This window comes from Colobus angolensis, unplaced genomic scaffold, assembly GCF_000951035.1.
Source record: "Colobus angolensis palliatus isolate OR3802 unplaced genomic scaffold, Cang.pa_1.0 Scaffold43, whole genome shotgun sequence".
Taxonomy (NCBI): domain Eukaryota; kingdom Metazoa; phylum Chordata; class Mammalia; order Primates; family Cercopithecidae; genus Colobus; species Colobus angolensis.
The window spans coordinates 3,128,672-3,141,134 of NW_012117710.1; the positions used below are offsets into that span (position 1 = coordinate 3,128,672).

The 12,463-nt window shown below is 48.2% G+C and overlaps 1 protein-coding gene across 1 annotated transcript in view; it reads right to left on the reverse strand.

Moving 5' to 3' along the window:
• The window catches only part of GNA12 (guanine nucleotide binding protein (G protein) alpha 12), a 29,259-nt gene extending 20,683 nt beyond the window's left edge, over positions 1–8,576 (reverse strand). Inside the window, 2 exon segments of the mRNA XM_011956973.1 lie at positions 7,209–7,217; positions 8,304–8,576. Coding sequence (XP_011812363.1) covers positions 7,209–7,217; positions 8,304–8,576 — 282 coding nt within the window.
• Positions 8,577–12,463: the final 3,887 nt, after the last annotated feature.

Consider the following 12,463-nt stretch of genomic DNA (forward strand, 5'->3'; position numbering starts at 1 on the left):
GCGTAAACCTGGGAGGCAGAGCTTGCAGTGAGCTGAGATCCGGCCACTGCACTCCAGCCTGGGCGACAGAGCGAGACTCCGTCTCAAAAAAAAAACACAACAGATCACTAGGGTGTCATGTCTAAGAATTCTTCACCAAGTTCTAGGCCCCAAGGAGTTTCTGCTGTGATCTTCTCTCAAGTTTTAGAGTTCTGTGCTTTACATTGAAATCTGTAACGCAGTTTGAATTAATTTTGTGTAAGAGATTTAGGTCAAGGTTCACCTTTTCTTCCCTACAGAGACAGTTACTCCAGCGCCCTTTGTTGAAAGGGTGACCTCCTTCACTGAGCTGCTTCTGTCCTTGGTTGCAATCAGTCGGGCGTGCTAGTGGGGAGCAACCCACAGGTCTGTCCAGTGACCTCGTGTCTCTCCCTGCGCCGGCACCACCCAGGCCTGAGCACTGCAGGCAGACAACAGGCCTTGGCATCAGGGAGAGTGGCCACTCCCACTTTATTCTTTTTCAAACATTTTTGGCCATTCCAGTGCCCTTCCAGATAAATTTTAGAATAATCACATCTATGTCTACAAAAGATCTTGCTGAGATTTTCATAGGAATTGTGTCAAATGTGTGTATTAATCAGGGGAGAACGGACATCTTGACAGCGTTGAGTTTTCCATGAACACAGCACGTCCTTCCATTTGTTTAGATCTCATTTCTTGAGTGTTTTGTGCTTCTTATCAAACAAGTCCTCTAGATGCTGTGTTAAATTTACACCACAGTATTTCATTTTTAAAATGACTGTTAATGGTATTGCATCTTAAATTTCTGTTTCCATGTGTCCATTGGTCATTGTTAGTCTATAGAAGTAAAATTTATATTTTGTATATGGATCTTGTATCCTGTGGCCTTGCTAAACTGATTCATTAGTCTATGACTTTTGATTCCTTGGGATTTTCTGTGCCATCTGCCAGCAGGAACAGTCACATTTCTTTTTCTCCGATATGTCTACCTTGTCTTTCTTTTTCTTGCCTTACTGCATTCGCTAAAACAGGAATTTTTTTTTAAATGTGAAAAATTACTGAAAACTGCATAACACTTGGGCAAAAAATTTGAAACCTAAATAATTGGAGGGTTATGTCCTATTCATGAACTGAAAGATTCCACATTGTTGTTTATGCTCCCCGAATCGATCGAGATTCAATCGCAATCCCAATATAAATCCCAGCAGGCATTTTGTTTTGCTAGAAATCGACAAGCTCATTTTAAAGTTTATCTCTTCACAACACCACAGAACAACAAACCATTTTATGAAAGAAGAACAAAGTTTTTATAATACCCAATAATTTCAACTTTCTAGAAAATGATAGGATTTAGCATTGGCAAAAGAAAAGACATACGGATCAACTGAATAGAAATGAGAGTCCAGAAACAGGCCCCCACATATATGGCCAATAGATTTTTTAAAAAATTGACAAGGTAACTCAAATGAGGAAAGGAAAGGTTTTCACCAAATGGTGCTGGAAAAACTGGTGATCTGCATAGAACTTAAAAAAAATCTCTCATTTGGAGGATCAAAAAGTAAAAGAAAGGACATTGACTCTTAACCATCTCCTATATAAATCTAATTCAAACTGGATCACTAAAACTAGACTTAAAAAAACAGGATGTCAGGTATGGTGGCTCACATTTATAATCCTACGAGTTCGAGACCAGCCTGGGCAACATAGTGAGACCTCATCTCTACAAAACATTTTTAAAGATGAGCCAGGTGTGGTGGCACATGCCAATAGTCCCAACTACTCAGGAGGCTGAGGCAGGAAGATCTCTTGAGCCCAGGAGGTTGAGGCTGCAGTGAGCCACGATCGTGCCACTGCACTACAGCCTGAGTGAGACCCTGTCTCAAACAAACAAACAAAACTATAGGAGAGGATCTTTGGGTTAGGAAAAGATTTCTGTGCTGTCAGAATTCTAAGATGAGCTTCGATGACACACACCCCGTCTTTCCCTGGAGTGTGGAAGGGACCTGGGAATATGGCGGCATATCACTTTTGGGATTGGTTGCTTTCAGTCCAAGAGGAGGTGCTCCTGGGCCAGATGTGGTGGTTCATGTCAAGGTGGGAGGAACCCTTGAGCCCAGGAATTTGAGGTCAGTCTGCGTAACACAGTGAGACCTCATCTCTATTAAAAATTTTAAAAGTAGCTGGGTGTGGGGGCATGCCTGTAGTCCCAGCTACTCAGGAGGCTGAAGTGGAAGGTTCTCTTGAGCTGGGGAGTTTGAGGCTGCAGTGAACTGTGACTCTGCCAGTGGCACTCCAGTCTGGGCAACAGAGTGATACTCTGTCCCAAAGTGGGGAAAAAGGAGGTGATCTTGGCAGACCCGATCTAATCAGGTGGGCCTTTAAAAAGAGGCACTCTCCTGCTGACCTGGAAGCACACAGCCATGCTGTGAAGAGGGGCCACGTGGCAAGGAAGTGAGGGCACCCCTAGGAGCTGCCAGCGGCCCTGGCTGGCAGCTAGCAAGAAAATGGGACATCAGTCAGATGACTGCAAGGAAATGAACTCTGCCAGTACCAGTGAGCTTGAAAAAGGATGACAAGCCTTAGATGAGAACATGGCCAGGTGCACGAGCCTCCAGCCGGCGAGGTCCCAAGCAGAGCGCGTGGGGAACTATGGATGCCCAGGCTCCTGACCCATGCACGCCGGGAGATCATGACATCTGTGCCGTTTTAAGTTGCCAATTGGTGGCAATCTTTTCATCCAGCAACAGAGAACCTTTAGTATTTCTTAGGGCAAAATAACCATGAAGCATAAAGGAAAATGTCATCTTCCCTGCACATCCTCAGCCCCAGGGACCTCTTGCACTTAGTACGTACTGAACGTTTGCTGAGTCAATGAAGACGTGTGTTTTTTCAAACCTGACTTTTTAAATGGCAGCTGAAATATTTTTTCCTTTAATAGCTTCGTGGTTCTCTGATTCCTGTTCACTGTCCCCACATCAGAATAGCAATAATAAGGAATGATTCTTCCCTCTCCCTACAAATGGAGCTGCATGGTTAACACAGAACACAAGCTCTACAGACCTAATAAATGTCTGGAAAACCTCTTGCTTGGGGATGAGTCACTCCCTAACTCAAAACCAACGGGATGAGTCAGCAGCTGTTGCTTCAGACTCTTTATGGAAAGCCCCTCTATTTTTACTACCCCTTCTTAAACAAAGACAAAAACCCCAAAACTCAGCATCTCCCAAACTGTCGATGCTTACAGCATGAGAAATGAAAACACGGAGCACTTAAGAAAACAAGGATTTAGGGCCAGGCGCAGTGGCTCACACTGTAATCCTAGCCCTTTAAGAAAACAAGGCTCTGCAAACCCTTATCTTGTTCGCCATCTGAGTGATGACATCCTCATAGGTCGTGTGGCCTCTGAAAAGCTCCACTGCAGGCTTGCACGTGAAAGAGGGTGTGAATGGCAGATACTGTCTCAGCAGTTCATGTGTTCTGTGAGGTCAGGATTCTAAGATGAGCCTCAGTGACACACACCCTGTGCAATTTCTTCCCCTGTAGCATGGGAGGAAGCTGGAGTGTGATGGAAAGTCTCTGCTGTGCTTGGGCGACTTTCAGCTAAGCCAAAGGGAGGTGATCTTGGTGGGCCTGATCTAATCAGGGGAGCCTTTCTTTTCTTTTCTTTTCTTTTTTTTTTTTTTTTTTTTTTTTTTTTTTTTTTTTTTTTTTTGGAGACAGAGTCTCGCTCTGTCGCCCAGGCCGGAGTGCAGTGGCACGATCTCGGCTCACTGCAACCTCTGCCTCCCGGGTTTACGCCATTCTCCTGCCTCAGCCTCCCGAGTAGTTGGGACTACAGGCGCCTGCCACGATGCCCGGCTAATTTTTGGTATTTTTAGTAGAGCTGGGGTTTCACTGTGTTAGTCACGATGGTCTCGATCTCCTGACCTTGTGATCCGCCCGCCTTGGCCTCCCAAAGTGCTGGGATTACAGGCGTGAGCCACCACGCCCGGCCATCAGGGGAGCCTTTCAAGGAAAGTGGCAGAACCCTTGAAAGGGTCTTGGGGGCCCGCACAGCATACCTGGAAGAACCCCTGTGCTAGAGAGGTCGGTGCCTGTGTAGCAGTGTGCCCCTCACGGCAGGGTCACAGCCCTAGGCTGGAGGTGACCAGTGCCCACCTCTCCTTCAGTGGATAATCAAGTGTACTTTACTCATCTAGTAGAACACCACAGCAGAGTGGATATGAGGGGGTTATCACTGCAGGTACCAACACGATGGGTCTCGGCCGGGTGTGGTGGCTCATGCCTGTAATCCCAGTACTTTGGGAGGTCAAGGTGGATCACCTGAGGTCAGGAGTTTGAGACCAGCCTGGCTAATATGATGAAACCCCGTCTCTACGAAAAATACAAAAATTAGCTGGGTGTGGTGGCGAGCGCCTGTAATCCCAGCTACTTGGGAGGCTGAGGCAGGAGAATCACTTGAACCCAGGAGGCAGAGGTTGCAGTGAGCTGAGATTGCGCCATTGCACTTGACCCTGGGCCACGGAGCAAGACTCTGTCTCAAAAAACAAACAAACAAAAACACAAATTAAAAAAACCCATGATGGATCTCAAAATATAACGCTGAAGAAATAAGTCATAAAATGGTTATACTGTCCTTATTTACATGAAGTTAAAACACAGGCCAAAGGAAACACAGTGTTAGCTGTAAGAACTCACACCTACCTTGTGCTTCCTATGTGTCTGCACCGTTCTAAGGGCCTCCCCCATATCACCTTCACTCTCACAACACTTGCGGTGTGTTATTACTGCTCTGTCCAGGTGATAGATGGTAAGACTGAGACAAAGTGGTTAAATAACATGCCCAAGTGGTAAGTTACTACTGTTTAGGAATAGGTGGTAAAAAGACAAGTAAAAGGAAAGGAATAATTAGCCAAATATCAGAACAGTGGTGACGCTGGGGTGGCAGCAGTGGTGCACACGGGGTTTATGAATTACTGTTGATGTTTTTCATCTGAGTGGCAGGTTCAGAGGTGTTTGTTCATGCTGTTTCATGCTGTGCCTATTTTTTCAGACCTTCTTCTGTAGTCATACGGGATAGGAGAGAGACATATATACTTCAGAATTTTAAAAAGAGCAAAAGAGGCCGAGTGCAGTGACCCACGCCTGTAATCCCAGCACTTTGGGAGGCCAAGGCAGGCGGATCATGAGGTCAGGAGATCGAGACCATCCTGGCTAACATGGTGAAACCCTGTCTCTACTAAAAATACAAAGCTTAGCCGGACGTGGTGGTAGTTACTGTAGTCCCAGTTACTCGGGAGGCTGAGGCAGGAGAATGGCGTGAACCCGGGCGGCGGAGCTTGCAGTGAGCCAAGTTCTTGCCACTGCACTCCAGTCTGGGCGACAGAGCTAGATGGCGTTTCAAACAAAACAAAACAAAACAAAACAAAAAAAGAGTAAGAGAGAAAAAACATAGAGTGAAGGGCATGAAAAAAACAGTCCTTAGGGCTGGGCCACTCCCTCCAGGCAGTTCCTGCAGTGGGCACAGATGCCGTCCAATGAGATTGTCTGCCCCTCTCTCAGAGCCCCACGGCCAGTTGAGGTCCTTTGAAAAGGGCTCTGCTCCCTGCTTTCTGCCACCCAGTCCTGCCAAGCAGGCTGTGTGGGCTGGAAGCCACCAGTGGCTTTGTCACATGACCACAAACGCATGCATAAAAATGACAGGAACACTCAGTTTTAAAAGTATTTTTTTTAAATATAAAAACACTAGGATGCCAAAGTTGAGGAACTAAAGGTCAAGAGCTCAAAGGCCTCTGTTGGCAATGTATAGGTTGGGTGTGTGGACAAAGACAGACCCCTGTGATGGACGTGCTTTCTTCCCATCGCCCGCCTCTGCCTAGGGAAGGAGTGGAGAGTGAGACATACCCAACGCGTGCAGTGTCCAGGCAGGAGGACACACACCAGCAGGGGCTGCTCAGCCTCACCTCCCAGCAGTGCTGCCTCCCGAGGTTCACAACCTGCTGTGTTCTGCACAGGCTCGCCTCAACAGAATGCCTTACCAGTACCCCAGGGGGACACCAAGTCAGAGGATCTGAGCTGGCTCATTGCCAATCACCCAGATCAAAGGATCAATGTCAGCAGTCTTTCCCGGACGCAATGGGAAGCACCTGAGAACCACACAGGCCCTTCCTCCCGTCAAATCAACACCGTGGTTTCACTTCCTTCTGGGCACAAAGACCTTGTCTTCCAAAGACCTAAGACAGCTATGGCACCATGTCACATCAGGGCGTCCCTGACGAGCACTGCACAAGAGCCTGTGAAGACTTTCCACACATATCCCTAAAGCAGGACTGACCTGTGACTGTCCCTTTAAGCCTTCCCAACCTCCACTCTCCAAATCCTTCTCCATTTCCTTCTACAGGCAGCTTATCCAGAGCTAAGTTTAGCTATGACCATTTCTAATCTTTCCTCTAGGGACAGCGTCGAGCTCCCTACTGCTGGGACCATCCCAGCTGCATGGCTTTACCAAGGCACCAGAGGTTTGCATGTCTGCAAGAGGATGGCGACATGAGGACCAGAAGTTGTCACATCCTTACAGCAATGTGGCTTCTTTGGTGGGGCGTGGGGGGGGTTTGGCTGGTATCTTCCCCACTCCAGCTCCTCCTGTCCTTCCCATAGTCTTGACATGCCCAAGCTGCTTGCTCTCAGTCCTCACAGTCCATGGCTTGTTTTGGGACAGCGTGTTGTTTTAGACCCAAAATGACATGTAAACGGAATCACAAACATAGCCAGTATCTCATAGAAAGCACTTCCCACACACCTGGCTCTTGGCTGTGGGGCTCCTCTTAGAGTTATGCTGATGGGAGACAACGGCCGCCTCACCAAGCCACCAGGCACAACAGTGCGCAAACAAGCTCCCAGCACAGCAGCCCCAGCTCTGCCGCTTCCCGGCAATGGATGGCACAGCCCCTCTCTGGCCTCAGTTTCCTCTTCTATGAGGTCAGAGCCACTACCCCATGCTCACAGAGCCGTCTGCTGGCTGTACATGGATGGCACGGGGTGGGCATGCAGATGGCAGCTGTGATTTCCCTGAAACCAGACACCTGTGCCATGCAGACTCCCAAGGACGGCTGACTTCATGGCAGAATTTCAGATATTTCAGAAGCCTAGTACAAATAAAGAAGAAAACCGGAAACTGTTTTCTAAAACCTGATGCAATTCAGGCAGACTAAAAAGAGCTGGAATGGACAGCATCACCCTCCAGAATCATCACTACCTCATCTACTGAATTCCTAGGATAGACACAGTCCCCACTTTACACAGGGCACGTTCCTGAACCGGCCTCTCAGGCCCGAACCCAAAGACAATTTCACAGCATTTACAGTTTGCAGCTATTGGTTCTTCTTTGACCGAATCCTTGAATTTGCTTAAAAAACAATGAAGACTTGACAAGATGGGCCACTGGAAAATGCAAAGAGCATTGGCACTGCTGTAACTAAAAAGTGAAGAGACAACCTACTAATGCTGCTTTCACACTCTGGATAGTGCTGAGTACCAAACAGCTCTTCAGATCAAAATGTAAAATTCAGCTTCCGGCTAGTCCAGTTTTCCCATATGTTGTATCCACGGAATGCCCAGATGTAAGGGAAAAATGTGGAGTGTCCAGCCGCCCATCAGGCCAACCAGCACCGCAACCTAACTTCACTGAGGCCTCCCAGCACTCACACAGAACACTGGCAGGGAACTGCGGCTCCATCCGCATTCCTTACCTTCATTACTGTGTCTACCTCCAGGCCCTCAAGAAAAAAACTAAAGCAGCAGAGAAACCTGTGAAAACAAGACATGCCAAAAATACTGACTCAAAACACCAAAAGCTCTGACCCTGAGGTGGAGGGGTTACTACAGGCTTCGTTTCTAGGAGAAGTTATAAGGGCTGCACGTTCTGCACTGCTAATAAACACCCAACAGACCCTGACTTACGGTGGTCACAGAAGGTGCACACGGCGGGGCCGGCGTGCACCCACCACTCACGCCAGGCACTGCACAACCGCTGCTGGACACACACGATCCCGCTGAACCCAGACACGGTGTGGCGGTTCCCACTTTCCTCACTGAGGAAACCAAAGATCAGACGTTAACTTGGCCAAGGGCAAAAACGCTACTTAACTCCGAAGTGCAGGCTCTGAACCCACCTGTGTGCAGAGTGTGAGGTGTGAGTAGCCTAACTGTTGACTACAAAAGCAGTTCCACCAAGCCTAGTTCTACTCTGGAGTTAAATCCAATGTCATTTCCTGAAAATTACATTTAAAAATCCAAAAATGGACAATAATCCCCTTCCTGATGAGATCCCAATGCCATGGAGCACAGAACGGCAGGATGATGAGAGGATAAATCATTTGGAAACCACACTGCCCAGGCCAGAGCGAAGGGGTCCCATGTCCTCCCTCCCACAGGAAGTGCACCAGGCCTGTCCTTTCCACCCAGGCTGTACAAAAGGGAGGAGGAACACTCAGGGCGGTCTCCGATCCACCACACACCCAGTCAGCGCAGCTCCAAAGCAGGAGAGGGCCAGCTCTGAGCCCTGCTCATGGAGTCATTGGTGCTGTGGCTGGGAGAAGAGGCCACAGGCAGGACGCCCCAGACACTCCCGTGGGGCCTGTGCCAGGATCTCCTGCTCCTCAGAAAGAGCCCTTGTGCTGCCTCTCAGCTACTGCGGTTGCCGACAGCCCTGCCAGCCACAGGCCCAGGACTCAGCGTGCCATCCCTCCAGGACGCGGACTGGGGCTCCCTACCAGCCTTGAGTGAGAGACCACGAGCAGCCTCCGAAGTCATCTTCCTTTCTTCTCAGAAGCATTTCTCGAATATTCTGCTGACAAGAGGTTAGCAGGACTTCATGAGACACCCGCCCCCCAACGCACACACACGGTCTCAATACAGTTCAGAGGACACATCTGCCTTCCCACGGCTGTGGGAGGAGTGCTGTGAGGCTGAGACACAGCCCAGTTTGCTGACGGCACGAATGCCGGTGTGCCCTCGCCACAGTTTGTTTGCTTCATCTGGTGGAGAAGGCTGAGTTCCAGCTCAGGGAGCCCACAAAGGAGCTCTTCCTTCGGCCCTGCCAACTGTCTGAGTAAAGGTCTTGTCTGAAAAAGCTCCCTGAGCTCCCTCATCCCCAGCAACAGTGCTGCTCTGTGGCTGAGGATGAAGCTCTGGTCCACGTCCCAAGCAGTGTCTCAATTCTCAATGGTCCTATAATCTAAGGCTAGCTCGAAACAAAAAACAATTATTTTCAAGTCTAAAATATGCAGAAAGAGCTGCAGTGAACACATTTACACTTCCCAAGGACAGGCATCTAAGGAAGATCCCTGAGGCCAGTGTCCCTGTGCCTGCGTGCCATTCAGTATTTATTATCACTGACTGTGCCATCATACTTCCAAATTTGGCATTTTCACTGACTACTCAGAATCAGCCTAAAAAAAAAAAAATCACATTAGTTACCTTCAGCTGTAAAAACTAAATTACCTTACCAAACAAATCAGGCTAAACAAAATGGTCCCGGCTTGTCACCAAAGGAGACAACTTCACTACAAGATGAGCCCGGCAAAATCACGGCTCAAAGCAGAAAGTGAAGATTTCAATGAAATGACCTCTGTGAAACTGATTGGCCAAGAAATTAGATATCAAACCTCAACCGGTAAGCAAACTTCTTGATCAATTTCCCTGTCTTTTTTCTCTGCATTAGAAAATGAGATGTGAAATAAATATCCAGTCAGCTTTCCTCCTTCAAGAACTGGTGCCTGCCGTAAAGAACCTGGAACCGGGACCTCTGTGTGCAGAATGCCCCCTGTAGGAGTTGTCCCTCCTGGAACAGCCTGTGAGTGCAGGGACACACTTTTGGGGAACCTCCTTGGATCAATGCTGGGGACTTGTTCAGGAACAGGCAAGTCACAAGTGAGCCACCGCACGCGAGCAGCAGGGGTCTCTCAGGCAAAGGGGACACTTGGAAGATGCCAATTAATTGCTTCTCCAAGCAGCAGGTTTGCCACCTTCTGGGAGGATTCTGCTTGGTGTTTCTGAAAATTTGTAAAGCTCAGTAATAAAGTGAATTTTGCTTCATGAAGCTCAGTTATTAGCGTGTCAGGGAAGATACAATGTTTTATGCATCTTATATTAAAATCAGATGAAGTTCTTTTTAAAAAGAGAACAGCCACTGAGAAGCCAAAAGTATAGATTTTTAAAAACACATACCAGAAAGCAGCTCCTGGTGAGCAGCCTCAGCGGAGTCTGAAATAACGGGAAAAGGAGGGAGATCTTGGTGCGGTGGAGTAAAGTTCACTCTGTGCTCCACTGTCACTGCCTTCGCAATTCTATACCAAGTTCACTGAGAAAGACGAGTCACTCCTCTCCAAAAATGGACCTTTACTAAAATCATCATCAAGCTCGCCATCATTAAAGCATCTGGATTCTTATATAATGTTGGATACGAAGGAAAAGGAAAAAGTATTATTGTAGCAAAAATCACCAATAGAGCAAAATTCCAGCTCCTGTCAGCACCATTCACGCATTTATCTTTCAAACGCTGCATCCGAATGCTCACAGCAGCACTGTTTCTAATAATCAAAAAGTGGGAACAAACTGGGCGCGGTGGCTCCCGCCTGCAATCCCAGCACTTTGGGAGGCCAAGGAGGACGGATCACTTGAGGTCAGGAGTTCGAGACCAGCCTGGCCAATATGGTGAACTTCTGTCTCTACTAAAAATACAAAAATTAGCTGGGTATGGTGGCACGAGCCTGTAGCCCCAGCAACTCAGGAGGCTGAGGCACGAGAATTACTTGAACTTGGGAGGCAGCGGTTGCAGTGAGCTGAGATTATGCCACTGCACTCCAGCCTGGGCGACAGAGCGAGACTCTTGTCTCAAAAAAAAAACAAAAAACAAAAGTAGAAACAACCCAAATGTCCATCACACAACTAGTGAACAGGTAACACAAAATGTGGTTTATCCATACAACAGAACTCTATTCAGCTACAAAAAGAAAGAATCCTGACACAGGATGAATGCTACCATGAGTGAACCTCACATCCATTCTGCTAAGTGAAAGGTGCCAGGCACAGAGGGCCACATATTGCACAGTTCCATGTATAGAAAACATCCAGAAAATCTAGAGACACACAGAGGATGAGGGCTGCCGGGGCTGGGCACTGGGGTAAGTGCAAAGGGCAGGAGGGGCCTTACTGGAGGATGGAGATGTTTTAAACCAGTTTATGGTGATGGCTTTACAACTTGGTAAATTTACTAAAAGTCACTGAATATTCACTTTAAAAAACCCAAGTAATTTACTTAAGAATGCCCTTCTTTTGCTCACACTGAGAATTAATCATCTCCCATTTAGTAACTCCTAGGTAGCTCAATACCAGCTCAGGTCTAAGAGTTATTTCAGAGGCTCAAACTTCAGATCAGGGAAAGCTTCAATTATAAAGCCTGTTCCAGGGCTGTTTTCATCTTTACCAGTCCTCGGTTATTTAACACAATCGCGGCAGGAAGTTCGGCGGATGGTGAACGGCAACGGAAAAGAAACCCGGAGAAGAGCATCCGTCATGGAGCTGGGGCTTCAGGGGCCACCTCCCAGCCCATGCCTCTGCGCCCACGGTAAATGGAAAGCAAGGGCGGACCGGCCCATCCTAGGCCGCGGAGGACCAAGCGGACCCTCCTTCTGGGGCTCACAGGAGTCAGGCCTCTCAGAATCCCCAGGAAGGCAGGCAGAGCGCTGGGTTCTGGCCTCGGAGAGCCCCCAGGAAGGACGGCGGAAGCGGGGATCCTGGCCTGGTGTTGCAGATGGCCTGGGGCTTCCCAAAGGGCACCTAGGCACTTTCTTGCTGAGAGGTCAGGGAGGAAGCAAATCACCTCTCCCCGGAGGCTGGAGGCTGACTCCGCAGCAGGCCCTGCGTCGCTGCCCACACGCCTGTGTAGCTCGGTTTAACTCATTTTCTCAAATTTATTTATTGTCAAAATCCTTTTTCACATAAGACCAAAACTTCTTTACTCCCTCTTAAGTGTTAGACAAAAGCCCTCTTTACAATGAGCCTTTCTGAAGAATAAGAGGAAAATCATGATCTTTATAATTATCAGAACATTCTGGCGTCTGACTGCAAGTATAACAAGATATCCTAAAACTCTGAGGCAGAGAGATGTTAAGGATTAGGAGACATCATCAGAAAAACAATATACAAGAGAGAGAAGGAGGGGAGGGGGAGGGGGAGGAGGAGAGGGAAAGAGAGAAAGAACGAGGGAGAAGGAGAGAGGGAGAGAGAAAGAGAGGGAGAGGGAGAGGGGAAGAGAGGGAGAGGGGAAGAGAGGGAGAGGGGAAGAGAGGGAGAGGGAGAGGGGAATAGAGGGAGGGGGGAAGAGAGGGAGAGGGGAAGAGAGGCATAGAGAAAGTGGGGGAGAGAGGAAGGGGGAGAGAAAGAGGGGGAAAGGGTGAAGGGG